Raw genomic sequence first — 22,522 nt, 5'->3', positions numbered from 1 at the left:
CAGAGGTCACCGCCATCTGTAATCATAGTACACCTGGGGGGCAATGACATGGTGACACTCGGTAGGCGAGTACTACTCGAGCGAGTTTTGTCTACTGTTAGCTGGCTGGCGAGAAGGATCCCGGGGTGCACGATAGCATGGTCCCACATGATTCCCAGGAAGGTGTGGCGGGGGGGCCTCTCGGTGTCAGCACTGAACCATTCAGTGAAAAAGGTCAACAACAAACTTGGTAGGTTGTTTCGCTCGGCGCAATTGCACAGTATTCCGCATGGAAGTATTCGGGGGGATCACATGTATCTCGATGATGGGGTCCACTTGTCACGGGAGGGGAATGTCTTACTCATAGGAGACTTCATAGCATGGCTAAGGGGTTTGTGAAAGCATGACCTTTAGGAGGAGTTTGTGGGGGGGCCGGATAGCCGGTCAACTATCCGGCCTGTTGCGGTAAGGTCATGATCGGTGAGCAGTAATTTCAAGGTCCCTAGAGGGGGGCGCCACCCACTATGGATGGGAGCGCCCAGGGGGAGGCGGCCATTGGCCCCTCCCATGGGGAGGCGGCACCCACTAAGTATGGGTCGCCTAGGGGAAGACGGCCATAGGCCCCTTCCAGGGGAGGAGGGGGCTATATGCCCCTCCTAAGAATTTCCCGGGGCCCGGATATCCGCGACGGCGGATGTGATAGACAGTGTGGGGTGGGAGGGGGAGTCCACGCTGCCTTCTTACAGACACCTCACACGGGTCCTCGGACGACCTTTAAGATGGCGTTGAGTTAAAATGGGGGGCCCCCACAAGACAAGGGAAATTGGAGTTGGCACAGAGGGTACAGTCCTCTGCGCGGCCGCCACTCACACTGTGAGGGCGAGAGTTTTGGTAGTAGGGATCTGACACCGGTTGCGACCTTGCCGTTGGCCCGTAATGCTAGGATGTACAATTTTAATTTAGAAAGTATGCATTTGCAGGATGTTAGACTCGGCTAGGAAAACCTTTGTACTAGAGATTTGTTAAGGTTAGCCAATGAACATGTCTTCATCGAAATGTAATAAATGAAAATTGTACATGATATGAAACTTTTATTTTAATGTTTTAATTTTGTTTCATATTTTAATAAATACGGCCGGGAGGGTAACTCCCTCCCGCCTTCCAAAAGTTCAGAACTGCGTCCGTCTTCCCATCCTTGGGGATTGTGTTGGGAGGGGGTGACAGGCATCCCGGCCATAATAACTTGCATTTAATTCTCATTAAAGTTGTGTGCAATTTATATGCAGTTACCTGAAGGTGAAAGACCCAAATAAAGGAGTAACAGAATATTTTCTTTTTTAGCCACGCCTCTTACCACACCCACTCACCCAGACCTCATTGCTCGCAGTATCACAGTTTCCATACTTTTATTATTTTATTATGCACTTCGGCCACGGTTTATCACAGAGGTCAGCTGAGTCAGTCCCTACAAGGATTAAACCCTACAGTTTTAAGTTGGGGCATATTCCTTACCACACTGTAGAAGAAACATTTTGAAGAAAATGTGTCAGAGACAAGAAGATTGGCACAGAGCTCCGTATTCATGCTTACAGAAAGAACGGACAACAGAGCACATGGGTGGTGCTCATATATAGCGCCAGTGTCAGCATGCTGGTGCACAGAGGCATGTGAAGAAAAATATCTGGATCCAGTCTGGCACCTGGGGATATTCACAAGGTGAGGAATCTGCGGTTAGAAGTCCCTCATCATCGTCTGTTAAGGGGAAGCCCACATCAAGGCTAGTGACCAGTGAGTGTTGCAGTTAATGTAACCTCACAAGATCTTCTGTAACGAAGTACAACAGTTTAACCGTGTTTGGAGTGTGCCCACATTGGTAAAAATATAATGTATTCAAGTTGATAAAAATAACGATCGGCTCACGCAATTGACCAAAAATTAAACAAGATGACGTTTTAGGCAGACGTCTTTGACCATCGTATTTTTAGAGATTACCAGAAGTGTTTGTGCACAAGCCTTGACCTGAGCTCCAATCACATCCAGCTGCGGCCGGCAGTGGGAGTACCTTCAGGGCGGTGACGTGGGGAGGGGGAGGGGCAGGGTAGGGGGTAGTAATGTATGGATAACGGAGCTTCCGATGTAAGTAAACATTTAAATAAATTAAACCAATTTCGATGAGTGCACTGCATCCCCAAATGCGATGCAGTGCGCGCAACAAAATTCGTTTTATTTATTTTAATGTTTACTTACCTGTAAAACTCTGTAATCCATACTACCCCCCAACCTGCCCCTTCCCCTCCCCACGTCACCACCCTGCAGGTACTTCCACTGCCGGCCGTGGCTGATCACATCTCTGATCAAGTGCAAACAATTCTGCTCTGTAAAAGGTTTGTATTTCTAGTTTCTCATACACCACTCTCAGCAGGGCCAGCTTTAGAGCAGTACGACTGGTGCGGCTGCACAGGTGATGACCTGTGGAGGGGGCTCAGACCTTAGGGGGGGGGGGCTTTGTGTTTAGCAATAGCTTATGATTGGAGAGATGAGGGACATTTTTGCCCATTGGTAGTAAGAGAATCCGAGGAGGACATCATGGGGTGTGGGGGTGCCAAAGATGATTGTCCCACCGGGCGCCTCCAGCGCTAAAGCCGGTTCTCACTCTCAGGGGCAGTTCGAGTGAGGAAGTAGCTCCCAATACTTTCACATCCATGACTTACGCACAACACTAGTTATCAATAGCTATTAAGTCCACAAAAAACAGAAGACAGCAACAAATAACATAGGTGCAGGCAAGGAGCGATTGGCTCACAGCTCCTCTTGAGGGACACGATTTGCAGCTGGTGCTGCACAGATATTTTTGGGACTCATCCTCTGAAAGTAAACATGCCCAAACTCTTGAAAATGGAAACCGCCAGAAGTGTAAATTTTGTTGTAATTATATTTCCTTTCAATTATTGGAATTTTAGTATACATTGAAGTATTTTCCCCATTGTAGCACATGTATATTTACACATGAGTAAATACCTCAAACAGGCACATGTGTGCTTCTGAAATTCCATAAGCAAATAATTCCATGTGTAGAAACTCCTTCCTTGTGCAAATTAATTTAGGGAGTATCCCTCTCCATCCCCTTCCTAGAGAGTTGCATGCTCTACATATCATCCTTATCCAGAGCCGAATAAATCTTATGAAAAGTATGAAAACTAAGAACTCGAATGTTTTATGTTCACAAACTTCTGCGATTCAATAACCCACTGGCTGGTGGACACCACTTGTTAGCATACACACTCACAGACTTTTTACACCTCTCTTCCTGGACTTAAATGCTGCTCTGAGCTATTGTCTTTGGCAGATAATTCAATCATCCATTACATCACTTGACGTTTGTTACAAATACTAAAGCCATTTCATTACTTTAAGGAGTTTTACTCCAAAACTGAAAGATGCAGACCTAACTGCGCTTCTATTCGAGGTTGCCAGTGCCCCCAGGGGACCGCCTGCCTCGTAAAGATGCATGAGGAGGAGTCATGCAGCACACACATTTAGAACCTTACTTAAGGGGTACCATGATTGGAAGAACTAATTTAACCAGCTGCACAGGACTGGATAGTTTAGATTTTATTAAGTGCACTCACAAGTAGGACACTTGGCAGTACTGCATTGTGTTTGTTGTACTGAAGCAAAGTTTTTGCTTGCCTGAAGATATTGTATGGTATCCTTCACTAGAAACCCAATATTATAATAATGATCTACTGAATTCCATTGCATTAAAACTGCCCCCTGGAAGCTACATCTCAAATTCCATAGCAGTTTCATCTTTGCCTTGCTTCTGGGTAGCAATACATTCTCAGCCCACTAGGAGCCCAGGAACTATCCAGCTAAAGACTCAAACTGGTCTTTCATGTCATTTACACAGAGCTTTCTTATACTTGACCCATCAACAATAACGGGGCTACCCTGTTTCCTTCAGAACCTAAGTGTATAGTGTTATGAGCTGAAATGAGTTCTGTCAGGTTCTTATACTTGACAACATGTGAACTTCATTTCATTTTTCATTTCCAATCTTTATTTCGGCCATTTGGCCATAAAAGATAAAGAATACACATATACAATCACAAATAAATCAATACATTAAAAGATAAAAACATTGGAAATGCATATACTAAAAATGCTGTAAAAACTATGCATCTAAAATTTTAGGAGGGACCCAACACCTTTAAAATACGGTTACGCGTGTGCCAAACATTGGTAAGAAATTTTGTTAATGCGAAGACAGTTGGGCCAGAGACATCAGACTTTAAAATCCTATACATTGGTGCATATTCCCTGCAGCCCATATTCCTTATCAATGGGAGGAGCCAGTATTTTCTCGCTACTATGTAGGCTGGGCAGAAGAAAGCCATGTGTAAGTCGGTTTCCTCCACGGCATCACAGGCCGGACACTGCTTTGTGGTGGGAGGCGATGACCAGGTGCTTGTAAAGGACCGAATGGGCAATGTGCCGTATCTCCATTGGAGAAACAGCTTTCTAGCAAGTACGGGGGAAATAGGATCCAGTACCCTCTCAAACCTATAGAGGTCCTTGCTTTGCAAAAACACAGAGGATAGAGACCCTTCTGCCTGGGCAGCTCGGGCTCTAGCTAATTTTTGTTCATAATATACATTAGCCAGGGACCTTTTGGAGATGTTTAGTGCGGCATTCGCAGGGTCAGTCCATAAATCAGGGAGCCCTAGTTCCATACAAGTGGATTGGATGTTTTTGACCCAGGGGATACGGAGCGCTTTTGGGTGGTTCAATAGTTCGACCAATTCCGCCCTGTATTCTGCAAGATCATTACTGCTCCACAGCCTACGCCAGAAGGCTATGGGTCTCAGGCTTATTTCATCAGCTAATGGTCGTAGACCCAAGTCAAGCCTCAAGGGGAGGAGCGGGGTGCTGGGCGGAAGCGCGGCTATCTGTCTTATAAACTTGTTTTCCGTTAGTGACAGACTCCGGCACGGTGTGTGTCCCCACAATTCCACCCCATACATGATCGCTCCCCTAGCCTGGGCCTTGTATATCTGGATTAGCGCCCCCAACGGGCGGTATGATGAGCCGGTCATCATCCGGGCGATACCCCCGGTAGTTTGTGTGAGTTTGAGGTTCGCCCTACTCTGGTGGGATCCCCAAGACATGGTTTCGTTAAGAGTCACACCAAGGTATTCAAAGGTGGCTACTCTCTCGAGCCGTACAGCTCCCAATTGCGGATTCGGCCGCAATTTTTGGCTCGGATTCAAAACCATGAATTTGGTTTTGGCCGCATTAATTTCTAGCCCCCTGTCAGTACAGAAGGCTACAAATGAATCAAGGATCCTCTGTATCCCCATAGGAGTTTTGGATAGCAGCAGGGTGTCGTCCGCAAACATGATTGCGGGCACCCTGCTGCCATTCAATTTGGGGGCGTCAGTATAGTCGGTGGCATTCAGGTGGGCGATTACCCCGTTGACGAAGAGGCAAAACAGGGTCGGTGCCAACACACAACCCTGTCTTACCCCCCGGTCAACGGGGAAACTATCGGTCAGTTCCCCCGACCTCCCACACCTCACTCGGGCGTAATTATTATGATGCAGCCTCTGTAGGATTGATAGGATGTCCGGGGGAACGCCCATCTCTGCCAGGACGCTCCAAAGTTTCCCCCGGGGCACCAGGTCGAAGGCGGCCCGTAAGTCCACAAAAATTGTGTACAGACTACCGCCCTCGAATATTGCTGCCCTCCAATAGATAAGGTTCAATCTAAAAACCTGGTCCACTGTAGATACACCCTTCCTAAATCCCGCCTGATAGGGACTAAGGGCGCCCACCTCCTCCATCCAATCCTGGAGCCGATTCAGCAAAACCCTGCCAAACAGTTTCTGTGCTACGTCAATTAAACTGATGGGTCTGTAGTTGGCTGGGAGGAGAGGCGAGCCCTTTTTGAAGATAGGGACCACCTCTGCCCCCAGGCAAGTACTAGGGATTTCCATGCCGCTAAGAACTCCGTTGAAAAGGGCGGTAAGATAGGGCGCCCAAACAATGGGCTCCTGTTTAAACATGTCCCCAGGTAAGCCATCCAGTCCCGGCGCCTTTCCAGAAGCAAGACCTGAAATGGCAGCAGTGACCTCACCCAGCGTTATTGGCTCCCCTTCATAACCTGGCCAACCCACCTCGGTGACAGCAGGAGATTCTCCCGGCTCAGAACTGTATAGAGACTGGAAGTGTGCTTGCCACACCCCTGGAGCAATGTTGGGCTCTAATGCCGATTGAAGATTCCCCGACCCCCCGCTCACTATCCTCCAAAACAAGCGATGGTTTTGGATCGCTAGGGCCTTGGTAAGTTCTTCCCATTGATTTTCCTCCCATTCGGCCTTAGCGTGGGCAACGAGTTTCTTGTAAGCCCGCCTGCTTTGTCTTAGGCTATCCCCCCCTAGACCCTCCTTAATAAGACTGAGGAGTTCTGCTTTTGCCCTTCTGCATGCTGGATTATACCATGATGTTTTGCCTTGCCGCCCCTCTCTTGGCTTTCGTAAGCTACAAGAGAGGTGAGGGGCCGCAGCTTTTATAAGGTCCTCATGAGCCTTGTACAATTTGGCCTGGGAATCTTTGTTGTTTGCCTCGGTATCCAAACTCCCCACAGTTTCCAAGATGGGAGTTATCCCATCATAGAGCATGGGGAGTTTGTTCTTGCTTGCTTGCCTGATTCTTCTCCTGCTATTTTCCAGGAGAAGCGCAGGTTTGTTCCCTTCCGCATTAGTCGCGGAAGCTTGGGGACCAGGGTGGACAAGGTCAAGCTCGAGTGCATTATGGTCACTATCGGTCCTTTCCGTTACCCTAAAATCCTGGATTGTCGGCCACTTCACTATTTGGGCCAGAACATAATCCAGGCAAGACTCTCTTCCCAGTCTATTATAGGTGGTTTTACTGGGTATGTCAGATTTCATTCGCCCATTACAGGCTCTGATTCCGAACTTTAGGGTGAGGGCTGTGATTTGTAGTGCAAGAGGGGTCCAAGCCTTCGGGGGGGGGAGCTTCCACTAGGGGCACTGCCCACCTGGCCTCTTCTTCTGAAGAGAACCCCTCCAAAAGACCAGGGAGTGGCTCAAAATGAGAATTAAAATCCCCTCCCACCACATAGAATGAATCACTCGGTAGCTCAGATATATAGTTCGTGAGTTCATCTATGGTCGGTGATTCCTTTGCAATTCCCACTGGCCTAGAATAGATGTTAATTAACACAAGTTTAGCTTGGTTGGGCCAGGATAGTGAAACCACAAGGATGTCTTCGGAGTTAGCCGACAACCGTGTTGCCACGCAGCCCAGATGAGATGCAACCCAGGTCGTAAGCCCCCCTGACGGACGGCCTTTGCCTTCCCACCTAGCTGGGATGAAAAATGACATGTAGCCTTGGTGACCATAATCCTCTCTGGCCCAGGTTTCCTGGAACATACATACGTCTCCAGTCTCGATATAGTTTGCCCAGTCAGGGTCACCCAATTTGTTGGCCAATCCAGCAACATTCCAGCAAATTAGCCTCAAGTATTCAGGGGTGTCAGTTGCCGTGCCAGAAGGGTTGGAGGGGATGGTTTCAGGCACTGTTTCAATCAGAAGTTCTGGCGCATTACCAACAGTGGGGGCAGATGGCTCAGAGAGTCTACAAGAGTCATTAACCAGAAGCACTGGCTCATTCAGTATTCCAAGAGAATTGCCAACACTGCGGGCGGATGGATCAGGAAGTCTGCTGGAGCCATTATCCGGAGTCACTGGTTCATTCAGTAGTCCAGGAGTTTTACCAACAGTCGAGGAAGATGGCTCAAGAAATCTGCAGGAGCCGTTATCCAGAGTCCCTGGGTTGTGAGCGGAAAGTCAGTCAACCCCATCCAAACCGTTCAAGCAATTAAAACGGTTGAAATGGAAATAGGGTGTGTCAGGCAATTGAAAATTTGGGCATTGTGCATAATCCTTGTGTCTGCGTCTACGTTCCACCCTTGTCCATTCATCATGCGGTGGAGCATAGTGCATGCGAATAGGAGGGAAGAAGAAGGATACTGGAAGGGTCTGAATAGTGGAATCCAGTGAACGATTTACTCCTTCACAGATATGCAGAACGGTGCCCGGATCTTTGAAAGTTACCAGAATACAGTCCCCTATTATTGTTTTTCTGGTCTTCCCTAACCAAGGGACCCTTCTAACCATAATAATCTCATTATTAAAATGTGATGGTAGGGGTCGGTTCCAATTTAGCCATTTAATGACCTTTTTCTTTAGGGATTGGTAATCTTCATTTTCTCCTGTTCTAAGATGGGGGGCACCTGCTAACACCACCGTTAGGCTGTTAGCTTCTGGCGGCAAATCTGGTCTCCGTGGTCTTGGGACTGGCCGACCCGAAGAGAGAGGGAGAGTGCTGACAGCTTCGAGGAGGCCATCATTAGTCCCTGTCTGGGAGCTTTGAGGGGCAGAGTCTATTGATTGTAAAGGCCCATTGGTTTGGTTATTGCGCGGTGCCTGGACTGGAATAGCCATGAGTGGCTGCAGGGGGGGAACAGTAGGAGCGCCCTGAGGGGGGACTTTATTAGCACCCTGTGAGGCTCCTGTTTTAGGAGGGTTTCCTACGGGGAGATGAGTTCCCACATTTTTGGATTGCTTACTAACTAGGGTGTTCAAGGTAGTAAGAGATGTCTCTAGTATAGTGAGCCTAATCTCAACTTTTTTCAGGCTATCGCTAATGGGCTGCAGAAGGGAACGGAATAAGAATTCTATACTCCCTATAGATGTGAGAGGGGGGTTTATATTAGATATGTTGGCCACTGGATCGCTGTTAGTAACAGCTATGTTGGGACTTAGATCCTTAGAGGGGACAGCGATAGGCGCAGTCTCATTATCCTTCCCAGATTGGAGTGCGTTTTTATATTTTTTGCCAAAATCTAGATGGGATAGTTTGGTTTTCCCCCGCCCCCCCATTGACTTCCTACTGCGTTTGCTAGGTGGAGGCCTATGCAACTCCACCACAACACTTTGCTTTGGCTTGCTCTTCTTATTTATGTTCAAAGGGGGAGTTTGGGTTACCAAGTTAACTGGGGTGTCGGATGTCAGAGATGGAGTTGTGTCTATGATCTTTTCAGGCAACATACCAGGGGTGCTTGGGATTTCCCGAAGTAAAAGGGGGAAATCCTCAAGAGTCGGTAGATTTAAGCTATTGGGTGGGATACCCTCCTCTTGAGAAATAGGATACGGGATAATTTCTGTCAGGGGTCTACTCTTCATCGATTCAATGGAGTGCCGACTCTCCGCCCTACGTCTCTCCAGGGAGTTTTCTTTGCCCCCATCTCCTTTGGCAGATTTAAAGTAATTGTCCAGCGTCCCTGTATTGCTGCCCCCCTCCCTTGATGGAGTTTCACGTGGTGCCGGTGAGGGCATCGCCTTAGTCAGAATCAAAGATCAACCGAGGTTGGAAGAAAAAGGTAAGGGATATGGCCCAGCCCGGCCTCCTTTGGCCCCTGACGGCCACAGACGGTCCCGCCCTTGTCCCGGGCTTCTCCCGGCGCGCTCCCGCTCGCTCCCGCGAAGCGGATGCTCAGTTCGCTTATGTAGACAGTCTCACCCTCCGAGGGGGCTGATAGGCGGGGGGGCGTGGCCAGCGGGGAGAGCAGCCCAGGTGTAACTGGTTGGGCGCGCAGGGACTCCTGGACGCTGGAGTCCCTGCCTCGATGCTCGCAGCCCCGCTAGCACACTCGCCTGCCCCGCGCTCCACAAACTTCCCCCGAGCAGCTCCCACAACCAGCCAAGCGCTGCGGGACCCGCGAAGCAGGTCCGGCGAGGCGCTACGTTGTTCCTTGCGTGCAGGGGTGCTCAGGGTTCCAGCAGCGTGCCAAGGTCCGCAAAAAGGGCTTTACGATCGCCTGGAGGGTGAACTTCATTTGGGTTGTCCATTGTCTGCCAGCCCAGATCATAGCCCAAATGAACATTTGCGGATCATCTTCCACCCTCCACGTAGCTGATCATCTTCCACCCTCCACGTACACAGCCTGGTAAGAATGCATGTGAATATAAACCCTTCTGTGACTGACTGGAGAGATTGAGATGGAAGATGACACACCTTCCGTCTGGGCGTGACTCCTGTACCCCACACTCACATTGCAAATAGGTACTGTCCAAAGACAATATTTCTACTTTTGGATTTGAGGATAGAGAATTGTGCCGCACGGTTGAGAGGATTACTTAACTTTTTGCAGTTTCCCTTCAAAGCTGGAACTAAGCCTTGGATCAAACATTAATGAAAAGGCTGCTGCCTCCACTTCAAGACATTGACCCCACGAGTGGAGAAGCACTGCAAGGCCCAGGAGAAGAAATGAGTCCTACTTAGAGGCATGTTTCAAATGCCTCAAGATCAGCAGCCAAGACGACTAGTACTAAATCTTGAACATCAGGTGATGATCCATGCCTTCTTACAGGACCGCGTTGCCCTCTGAATGCATACTGTACACACCCTAAAGAGGTGCTGTATGCCGGGGAACATAGCCTGGTGAAGAGTGGAGGTGCGACCTGGTATGGTCATTGAAATCTCTCAACTCTCTAATGGCTCTAATTGCAAGACAGCCCATAGGGTATAGTCCACTACGCCAAACAAGATCACGCTTTATCCTTGACCAATTAAACTATTACCCAACAACCTACAGTTAGGGTCTGCATAGCTACAAGTTTTGTTACCCTCAAGAGGTCGCCTAGCTTACTAAATAGTGTCCAGCCCTCATCGACCCTCTTCCCCTACCCACCAACACCCAAATACTGGAGCCATTGTTGGGATTGGAAGCATTCGACTGGCTAGTGATTCCAGAAACAGGGCTATGAAGCTATGAGCTTACTGCAATCATGCTTGGTATCAGTGGCTCCCTTAAGAATAATGAAGAAACCTTGTTGCCAAACACCTGGAGTCGCCTGGCTCTGGTGGACAACATAGAAAATATTTTTAAAGCACCTTGGAGAAGGCCATTTTAAATTCTGGATGGTCAGTGCTGATGAATAGTTTTCCTCAACACCACTTCAGAAGTTGAAACCCCATGCCCTTGCAATCAAACTCGATCAGGCAGTTCAAGATGTACTTTAGTCAGGTCCTTCTCTAACATTTTGAGGCATTTACTGAAGTCCCCACTGTAGGTCAATCCTCCTTCTAAAAACCTTGACACTATTGGCCACAGGATAACAGTGTAGCCTGCCAATATAAAAAAGGGTTTAGCACCTTTTTTTCCAAGCACAATAAGCTGCTGGGGTCATCTCTTACCCTTGAAACTGATGGACTAATCAGAGTTTCCATAGAGATAGTAAAGATCAATTTTTAACGGTTAAAAAAACAAGAATTGGCCAGATTTTACATCATGATGTAATGGATAGAGGGGTGCGATTGGCTTAATCAAAACTAGACAAAAAAGATTCAACAGTAAAAAAAATGTTTTTTAAAAAAAAGCCTCTATATGTTTATTCTATAAAGAACCAAATCAGCTTGGATAAAAAAAGTAGCTTATTTCTTTGAAAACTTTAGATTTAGTATTATAAAATACTTTCACCCACTTCAATAGATCTGTTTTATCTATGCAGTTTAAATTGATCAGTGTGCATATAAAACCTTTACAGATAAATTTGAGGATATTACCTCTGTGCGACATTCCCTTCAAATACACAAATACCATGAGACTGAACAAAAGAGAACATGTTTAATCACAATGTCATCGACAGAAACCATATTTTGAGACTTTTTCAACCATACTATCTAAACGCAGGAATAAAAAAAGAGGAGCTCTACAAAATGCAATATAGTGGTGATGAAGTCAAGGTGATTTGCCAAGTAAAGCCAAATCCATTCCTCTCACATCAAGATAAAAATTTAGGTACCTCAAATTCATTCCATATGGGTTCATGTTTGACCATAAAATGTCTAAACAAAGGTTTACCTTTTGTTCAGTCAGCAATCCTCAGCCACTTGAAACCCAGAACAAATTCTATGTAACCCCCCCACCCCTCCTTTACCACTACCAACCGGGTTTACTTATTACCTCATCTTAAGGAACAATAAGAGCTACAGATGTATGAATTAAGTCCCTAATAAGACCAGTTCTTTGGGAGAGCTCAGCACAATATACTTTCACATAAGTTATGTTCTTATATGTTACTGAGTATTTTTAGAGCGTACGTTTACCGAAAGGTCTCTTGTCCTTAATCCTTTGTTACTGGAAAGTTTTCAGGAGTAGTCTAAATCTGATGTAATTGGGGTTCTGCCTGATCTCCAATAGTAAGGTATTTAAAGCTCGAGGGGCAGTAACGGAGAACCTTCTTCCTCCGGTCCGGTGTTTTTTATGAGTGGGGATGACCAAATAGTTTAAGTGACTGGATCTCAGTTCTCTAGTGGGACAGTACTTAGTTATCCGAGATTTTATGAAGGCAGGGCTGCTCAGATGTAATGCCTTAAAGACCTAGGGCCAGATGTATGTGGCCAAATACCGAGCGGTAACGCAAAATTCCCAGAATTTCTGTGTTACCGACCGGCATGTATGTGCGCCACATGTGCACACATGCACATTTCAGGGGTGCAACAGGGTGTCCTTTGGACACCATGGCACTCTTGAAATAGTTCCCGCTATTGGCGTTTCGGTAAAACTGAATCGCTAATAGTGAATATCTTCCCATTCATTCCTGTGGGCCTCCTAGCCCATAGGAATGAATGACTAGGTTTTCCTTAATAAAGAATCTCAGTTACCGATTCGTTATTAAGGAATGTTAAGGAATCGCTAATATTTTAGCGATTCCTACCTACATTCCATTTAGCGAGTCGTTAATAGCAATTCGGTAAAAATCGCTATTAAGGACTCGCTAAATTGAATTGGCCCCTAGTTCTTTGTGGCACTGACAGCCAGTGGAGGTCTTTGGTTACCCAAGAAATCTACCCTTCACTGGGCAAGTGAGATATTAGCCAAGCTGACTGATTTTGAATTAGCTGGAGAAATTTCGGAAGGTCCGGATAGAGAGAGTTAGGGTAGTCGATTCTCAACATCACTAAAGCTATGATTACTGGTACGAAGGCATCACTCGTGAAAAGTGTCCTTATCTTTTTGATTTGTCTCAATTGAAAAAAACAGGCCATGGTTACTGCGCTGATCTGCTGTTTGAGTGAAAAATCCTCATCAATAATGACCCAAAGACTTTTTACTGCCTTTTTGGGAGTGGGTGGGGCACCCATCTCACTGGGCCAAAAGGTGGGATTCCAATAGACCACCTTGTTCTTGGTGAGGACTATCGCACTTTTGTCCAAGTTTAATTTCAGATGTTTGCTGTTCATCCAATCCCGGATGAACAGCATAGTATCTTTAAAATTCTGCCTGGACGTAGAGCTATCATTGATTGTAAATATTAGTTGCATGTGGTCAGCGTAATTGAAAATGTTTGCCTACATCATTTTAAGGGAATTGACCTAGGGTCGAATATAGTTATTAAATAGATGGTGGGTAAGAGAGGAACCCCGTATCACCCCACAATTCAATTGGACCTCTGCTGAGACATAAAATAAAAAACGCAAAGCAAGACTTTGGCACACCTTTTGCTCTTCAGTTTCTCAGGCAGGACAGGATTAAGAAAGTCCATGTATCCCGAGGAGCCACAATGTATCCATGGCCAGTGAGGCATCTGTACAGCTAAACTTAAAACAAGTCAATGAGTAGGAAATTGTCACTCACCAGAGGAACTTCCACTTTAGACCAAGTGATATTTGGCACAGCTGAGATGGGCTCCAACAATACAGTTGGGAAGAACACATTGTAATGTCCAGTGGCAGCCAAGTACAGGGACAATGCGATGTTGAAAGGCAGCGAGAACACAGGGAGGTCCCACTTACTCAAGATGGCCACCAAGGCACTTGACAGAATGGGACTGAAAAGGAAGGTGGAAAAAGTTATGTTATTTTATAGCAACATGCTAATTTATGTGCATACAATTTTCCACTTGTAAAACTGATAGTACAAATCTGTTTTCCTCAAAGCATATAAGATGAGTCCAAATCAGACAAATCACAAACATATTTTACTGTATCATTGTTCTTTAGTCCAAGTGGTTTATTTTACCTATTGCAAAATCTGAACACCCAGAATGTACACAGGGAGAAGAATCTAATAGCAGTCTACATGAAAGAAGCTACACCAGTGTATGAGAGTATGAGATGTAGAAGAGTCCCCACTCTGTTGGGAGAGGGCTTCACAGAAGTAAACCAGTCAGTTCAAAGGCATTCAAGCGCCTTCTGCTAACCATATCCCAGGATGCCCCAAATCAGTGGTCTCAAGTCAGGTCAACTACTCCCTGAAAGGAAATATGCAATAGGAGCACCCTAGCATGCAGCCTACATTTGTGGTTATTCTCCTCTTATTGAAGATTTTACACTTCCACCAAGAAGAAATTCCCAATTAATTATAATGCAGTAGCAAGTGTGTCTCCTCTGCAACAATGGTGCTGGCGTGCAGATGCCAGGCAGACTCATCAGTTGGATGAGGGACGTGAGGAGGTGTGAAATCTACCAGAGACACAATATTCCAACTCCAGTAATTGCCACATCTCAAATGTGATGCATTACTGATCTTTTCAAACCATATTGATGTTTAAGTGGAGAATACAAGCACTAAAATTGCTACAATTATGTAGTTGAGAAGCACACGTTATCAATTTTCTGAAGACATGCCATTATAGTCATTTAAAATGTAAAGATAGTGAATTAGTTGAAATTGATTAGTTGTTTAGGTGCTTCTTCAGTCCACCATTTTGTGATGATGATCACATGTCAGAAAATACTACAATTTTCTTGCATTGCAGTGCAGGCACAATCCAAGTTGGAATGCAAGTCCCACAGACTCAAGGCACATTTCAAGCACAACACAAAGACGATTTCTCTTTCCAGAAAAGATTTTGAAAAAGGGTACACTCGTGCCTTACAGCAAATTTTGCTTTAAAACTATCGTTGATCACCAAATACATGGTTTTCAGAGACTAAACTAGAACACCAAAGAAAGATTTGCTCAGCTGTCATTATCATATAGAATATACTGGACGGACTATAATGTGTAACTTACATGATCATAGACATGACGGTGACAGGCAGTAGAAGCTGCCAGTACCAGTTGCCTTTGTCAGAGAACACTGCCATAAGTAAGCCGACTAGGATTCCGTTATAACCGTGGTGTCCTGCTGCTATTGCGGGCCTGTTGAAGGAAAAGTATCATCATCATAAACTTTATTCGACAGTTAAGTCATGAAAGCCCACCGTAAAACATTCATCAGATATTCAATACAATCTAAAAAAAACATAATATGATATTTTATATAAATAATTAAGATACAATTAAACTTCATACAACAACTATCGAATACATTGCTTAAAAAGTTATATAGGCTAAAATTATTTTAAAATTATCAAACTTACAAAAGAGCATTATTAGCATATTCACTAATTCGTTATATGAGATAGTGAGTGGTTCAATAGCACACAGTGTCTACCTCTTAAGCAAGAAACCCATACCCCGTTACTTGTGCAAGCGATTATTTTTACTGGGATGCGCTTGAGGGTAAGAGATAACCCAATGGTCCAACTACTCGCTAGACAAAAGCATCAGTTTTGAACGTATTGCCCATCCCCAATTCAGGAACTTCGCTACAGCTATAGGTGGGTTGGGGTCTGAACCTAGAATTCTCAGGGCCCCTGAATATTTTCGAGTACCCATTAATCGACAGATTGGTTTTATCCACTTACGATGTGGTGCAATATATAGAGGACAGAAGAACAAGATGTGACTTACAGATTCTTGCTGGTCCATGCACCTAAAACATCTGTCACTAGTTGACCCCACCCAATTTGCAGTAAATAACCTTGTTGGAAGAGTTCCCACCCTGAATTGGAAATACAGTTTACGATCATAAGGCTTTTCAATAACATCCCAGTACCTTTCTAGCACTGGCCAGGGCTTAAATTCAAGGAATCGTCCAGTGAGGTGAGAAGATGTTGATGAGAAGACCATCTCCCAATATCTTTTCAATAACATCCCAGTACCTTTCAAGCGCAGGCCAGGGCTTAAATTCAAGGAATCGTCCAGTGAGGTGAGAAGATGTTGATGAGAAGACCATCTCCCAATATCTTTCCTTCAAGTTTTTTTAAAGGGAAAGACTGCTTTTAAAGGGTCATCCCATAGTTCGGTCATGCCCAACCTCACTAGAAAAGATCTAATCTTCTTCAGCCATTTAATTTTATGGAAGGAGTCTTTTTCAATGATATCCATAAGACCCTGGGCATAGTGCGACAGTTCTTCAGTAGTCCATATTCTACGCCAATACAATAATTGGTGAAGAATGGCCAGAGCTTCAACTGCTTTCCTACCTAGATCCCATAAGTTTGGTGTTAGTGGGGTACTTTGTGGGACACTGGTAACTTTACGTAGGAACTCATTCTCCACCAATGACTGGTGTTTTAGGTTCTCGAACCCCCACAGTTCGGCTCCGTATAGGGCCGAACTCAGTACCTTCATCCCATAAATGTCAAGGGCTGGACTAACTGGTTTAGTTAGTGAGGTTTTACATTTTTGTAAAAGAAATCCTGACTGCTGTTGGTGCTTTAAGACAGCCAGATCGAGTTGGCTATTCCAACGCATATCCCTCTGCAGGGTAACACCCAGATAGGTAAAAGCATCAACCTGCTCTAATGGACAATTACTCAGATGTATACTACCTCTAAAGGATTTGGGTTCATTGAAAGACATAAATTTTGTCTTGGCAGTATTTATTTCAAGACCCTGCAAAAGGCAAAAACCGTTGAAGGGCCTGCTGGAGGCCGCTCGGTGTTTTGGAGATAATTAAGGTATCGTCCGCAAACATGAGGACTGGAATACGAATACCTGCCAACACAGGGGCATCCGTGGGGGCCAAGGAAAGGTAGTCCGCCACCCTATTGGCGAAGAGCGAGAACAGGGTAGGTGCCATAACGCATCCCTGTCACACTCCTCGCTCAACGGGGAAGGTTTCCGTAGCTTCTCCCTGCAACCCCCACCGGACCCGGGCAAAGTTATCCTCATGCAAGCGCACAATCAGTGTCAGCAACTCCTGGGCCATCCCCAACTCCTCCAAGACTCGCCATAATTTACAGCACGGTACAAAATCAAAAGCTGCCCTCAAATCAATGAACACAGCATACAGAGCCCCTTTTACCAAGACCACTGTCCGCCAATAGAGGGTAGTAAAACAAAGAACGTGGTCGATTGTACTTGTTTTAGGGCGGAAGCCGGCCTGCAATGGACTCAAGATGTTATTTTCGTCCTTCCAAGACTGTATTTTACACAAAACTAATCTGCCCATGATTTTCTAAATGGAGTCGATTAGACTAATAGGCCTATAGTTGCCTGCAACAGACTTATCCCCTTTTTTATACACCAGAACAATTTCTGCCCCCTTCCAAGAGTAAGGGACAGCCGCTCCTTGAGCTATTGCATTTGCCAAATAGGCAATATATAATCGCCAGGTTTGTTTGTCATTTAAAAACACATTGGCAGGGATGCAATCGATACCCGGTGCTCTTCCCTCAGTTACTGTCTCTAATGCCCTATCAACATCTTCTAGGGTCACGGGAGCGGAAGCTCTATAGGGAAGGACAGAGGAAATATCATACTCAGAAGAGCTAAAGCCGCCCATTATAAAATTAGAATAGGAGAGGCGGAGAACTCCTCCAAAGAACTCTTCGGAATTTATAAAGAGATCTCCACAGTAGCAAACTCAAATACCCCAGATAATGACTCTGTAGAAGAATGTAATAGAGTGGCAGACTAATTCTCTTTAAAGGTCAGGATATCTATGCCACTTTCAATAGTAATCCTGGGAGTGGATTGACTTTTGTGGAAGCACCGGGAGACAGTGCAGTGACACAGAACTTGAGCTGTTTTACAGTCCCCCCTCCAGAAATTTTAACTAGCATTTGCCGTAGTACCAAGTCTGGATCCCCCAATTACCCAGCACCCCCAAGGTACTAGGTGAGAGCTTAGAGACTCTTGAACCATACATCAGGCACGTTCTGGAGAACTCTTTTGCATCTCATACCCTGCCTGTATCATGGAAAAAGGCAGTGATACTACCTATTAGGAAAAAGACCACTCTCAGCCATGATATTCTCGAAAACCTTAGACCCATCTCCTTGCTGCCTTACGTTGCCACGGTAGCAGAAAAAGTGGTCAATATCCAGCTGACTGCACACATGGAGAGAGCTAAGCGCCTGCACACCTCTCAATCAGGGTTTCGGGCAGGTTATTCCACCGAAACCGCTCTGTTAAGAGCCACAGAAACCATCAGGCAAGGAGCAGATGCCGGACACACCATGGCACTGATAATGCTAGACCTTAGCGCTGCGTTCGACACTGTAGCACATTTCACCTTGCTACAGTGTCTGAACAGAGGTGGCATTTTGGGCCCAGCGCTGGGCTGGCTGAAATCCTTTCTGACAGAGCGTAGTTTCCAGATCCAAAGAGGATCATTTCAGTCCAAAGAGGTGGCATTGGAACAGGGAGTCCCTCAGGGATCGGCCCTCAGCCCCAACTTATTCAACCTTTACCTGTGCCCCCTAGCTGAGGTGGTGCAGGCGTTTGGAGTGGAATTAGTGTCATACGCTGATGACACTCAGCTGCTCATTACTCTATCTCAAGCACCGTCGGCTGAGGCCTCCAACTTTAAGCAATGCATGCAGGAGCTTGCCTCCTGGATGAATAACAACTGCTTGAAATTGAACGGTACAAAAACTGAGGTGTTAGTGGTCGGCAAAGACAAATCTTATTGGACATCAGAAAAGTGGCCACAATGTCTGGGCCCCACCCCTACACCATGTTCAGAGGCTAAGAATCTGGGAGTCTGGGTGGACTCGGCCCTCTCTTTTGAAGGTCACATCCGCCGGCTAGTGGGGAAATGTTTCGGTGTTTTTAAAACCCTCAAAAAAACACTAGATTTACTCCCACTAGAGACCAGACAGACCGTAACTCACGCCTTAGTTACTTCCCAACTAGACTACGAGAATGTTCTTCTTCTGGGTACCCCGGAAAAGAATATCCGGCGTCTTCAAGTCCTACAGAATGCGGCTGCTCGTCTGATTTTGAGACTTCCCAGAAGGGCCGCATCAAAAGCTGCCCTTGAAGCCCTTCATTGGCTTCCAGTCAAGAAAAGGATACTATTCCAATCCCTCCTGATTTGCCAGCGGATCCTTTGGCTTAAAGCTCCAATGTACCTGGGAAATCTGATTACGAGATATATACCGGGCAGAACATTGAGATCAGGCGGGACAGGACAGCTGGTAATCCCTAGGATTAAGAAAGCAAGAATGGGAGGACGCTCATTCCGCCTGTTAGCGGCGCAAAACTGGAATACGCTACCGATAGGACTAAGGATGGAACAATCAGAGACCAGGTTTAGGAGCCTTCTTAAAACTCATTTGTTTTCTCAATAGCCCCCCATGACAGTGGACCTATGAATCCTTTCTACTGCCATGCTCCAATCTCTTCTCCACAGCGCTGGGACACGCCATATGGCGTAACCAGGTGCTTTATAAACCCCTTTATTATTATTATTATTATTATTATTATTATTATTATTATTATTATTATTATTAATTATTATTATTATTATTATTAGGGTAAAAGCAGCTCCTTCATAAAATGTATAGGTGGATGTACCATTGTTCTCATCACTACCACTACAGGTGTATTGTGGCTTGAAATAAGCAACCCACAAATGCTGGGTGACATTAGTATGCGGGCGTTCCGGACACCCACCCCTATCCCATTTGTATTTGTATTGTGGAGAAGTGTGGCTCATTGGTTGTGGAGAAGTGTGGCTCACTGGTTAGAGCAGGCAGACCCTAAAGAAGAGGTCAGACCCGGGACCAGGGTTCAATTCCCGACGCGGCAGGGTCTTGAGCTCAAATGTTCATGGACTCGATAATTCTCGCTTCGGTGCCTGACCTAATCATGGGTTCACACTCTGCAACTCTGGGCATTAAGCTTGCTAAGTCTCCACAACACCCCCCCCCCTGCGGCGGGATGCCTGGCTTTCACCTTGGGGATGCCCTGTAAGGGCTATCTCACAGGGAAAAGCCAGGACGGGTTCCCAAGGCAAGCGTGGAGATACCCCTTCGGGGGTCGATTCAGATGCTATATAAGAAACATAATAATAATAATAATAATATGTGTCCAATAATAGTTTTGAATTTTTAGCCACACAAGCTTCTTTAAGCTCCTGCCACTTGCACTCATCCCATATCTTTTTTGCCCCTATCTGTACTTTCCTGTAACAGCCCTGTGCCTCTCTTACCTTACTCGGGTCCCTCATTTTTAGTGCTAAACCCAGCTCGGCCCGTACTTGTCGACAAGCTTCATTGTACCAGCCCTCTGTTTTTTCCTAAATTTACATCTACCTGAGCCCAACTTACAAAAATGTGTTTTAAGTTGAGCAAAAACTTTAGTATGGGCTTCAATAATAAAAGAATGGAAGTCCCCATTGATAGCAGTAGACCCAGATCTACTAGTACCTTATTTACATAATTTGTAATTGAAATCAAGGTATTGGGGTGCTCAATAACTTTGCTCCACTTAAGGTGGCGCTCGTCATTTGCTAGAGCAACGTCCGGAGCTGTTTTATCCTGGATTGCTGGTACAGCTCCATCTAATCCCAACCTGAACAGAGAGGTAAGGGGGTTATGATCGCTCTCTATGAAAGCCGTTACCGCCATATCCACAAGCCAATGCCACAATTTTAGATGGACAAGCAGGTAGTCTATACAGCTAAACCTGTAGCCATTATCATACGTTCTGTTGCCCTGTCTGTCAGATGGCGTTCGGCCATTGGCAGCCCTTAGTTGGTTCCCCATACAAAGCCCTTTAAATTGTATTGCCGCCTCAGTCCATTTTTTTATAGGTACCAACTCAAGTTGGGATATACCCCATCTTGAGTCTTCCTCCTCCGTTAAGCTCTGGTCGTCATACCCTAGCGGCTCAAAGGTTGTATTGAAGTCCCCCGCTACGAGAGGCAGTGTATTACCAGGCAAGGCCTCAATTAGGGCATCTAGAGCTGATATTATTTCAGACTTTTCCCCTCCCGGGTGTCCTCTTGCATAAACATTGAAAATATTGATGCTTACACCAGACGGAAAGCTGAGTCTCACTGCAAGGATATCAATATTTAAGACAGGAAGTTGTTGGATGTTACAGCTTAAATCCTGCTTAACCCAAATCACTAATCCCTTTTTCTTTTTTATAAAGGAACATAGAAATTGAGATAACCCAGCCGAAATACAGAATCCACCGACCAAGTCTCTTGAAAGAGGCAAAAATCAAATTTATCAATAAAATCGGACCAGACAGGCGAGGCAAGTTTTGATCCCAAGCCCGCTATGTTCCATGATACCAATGACATAAAGCAGTTTTACTAGAAGATCTACCAACATTATCAACCCCACCTATTAAAAAATCACGCCAATGCTCTATATTCTGCTCAGTAGATAGGAGTAAATTTATCTCACTCAGAGCATAGTTTAGTGTTACCTCACACCCCATCTGGTTCGAGACTACACTCTCTTCATTTGATTGAATTCCATTAGGCTTCAGGCCCAATGCCCCATCCTGAGAGCTGACTACACTCTTTACATTTAATTTAATTCCATTAGGCTTAAGGCCCAATGCCCCACCCTGAGAGCTTTCGTTGTCAATAGATAGTTTTAAACTTTTGTCTGGGTTATCCTCAATAAAAGTCACTCCTTTAAACCTCTGACAACCATCAAATAGTCGTCGTCAATCGCAGTCTTCCAGCCCAGACAACATGTCATACCTATTAAACATCCTTATGCCCCTATGGTACTCCAATTCTGTAACCCCCCATCTGATAAAGTTTTTCTAGGTGCAGCGTATGCTGATGGGTAAAAAATAAGTCAAGGGCAATGACTGAATTAAGGGTGCTGGGCCTACATGTGCCCAGTTGCAAATGTATTCAACAGCCCTCCTATCCTTGAAGCACAAGTTACTACTTGTGTAACAATATATCTGTAAGAGACATTAGTTAGTGATAGATTCCTTACCTTAGTATATCCCCAAGCGTCAGACTGGATCGGATCCGGAAACTTTTGCGTAGCAGTACCCTTACGCGTCGGTAGGCGTCGTCTGCGGATCTGCGTCCGTCGTCGGCGTCGTGGGCGCCGTGGTGACGTCGTCGGGAGTACTTAGACGCCGCCTCCGCGTGTTGACGTCAGTTCTTAGCCACAGCTTTTCCGCACCAGAAGCGCAGAGCCATGACAAAAACCAACACTGGTGCCAAGAAACTAGGGCCCTGAAAGGGGATGACCTTAACCCTAGATATCGGTTCGCAGAACCGGGAGGATGGGTGGGTCGGTAAGGAATCTATCACTAACTAATGTCTCTTACAGATATATTGTTACACAAGTAGTAACTTGTGCATCTGAAAGAGACACGTTAGTGATAGATTCCTTACCTTAGAATAG

At 45.7% G+C, this 22,522-nt stretch overlaps 1 protein-coding gene across 1 annotated transcript in view; it reads right to left on the bottom strand.

The window, feature by feature from the left end:
- The window catches only part of LOC147726235 (urea transporter 2-like), a 181,137-nt gene that overhangs the window by 77,360 nt on the left and 81,255 nt on the right, over positions 1–22,522 (bottom strand). Inside the window, exons 4-5 of the mRNA XM_086960334.1 lie at positions 15,087–15,215; positions 13,707–13,899 (exon numbers count right to left, since the gene is read on the bottom strand). Of these exons, the coding sequence (XP_086816460.1) occupies positions 13,707–13,899; positions 15,087–15,215 (322 nt within the window). The remainder of the gene's footprint in view (positions 1–13,706; positions 13,900–15,086; positions 15,216–22,522) is intronic.

This window comes from Lissotriton vulgaris, chromosome 3_1 (assembly GCF_964263255.1).
Source record: "Lissotriton vulgaris chromosome 3_1, aLisVul1.2, whole genome shotgun sequence".
In the NCBI taxonomy this organism is placed as follows: Eukaryota; Metazoa; Chordata; class Amphibia; order Caudata; family Salamandridae; genus Lissotriton; species Lissotriton vulgaris.
The sequence above is the reverse complement of the archived record's forward strand: the minus strand, read 5'-3'. Positions and strand labels throughout refer to the sequence as shown.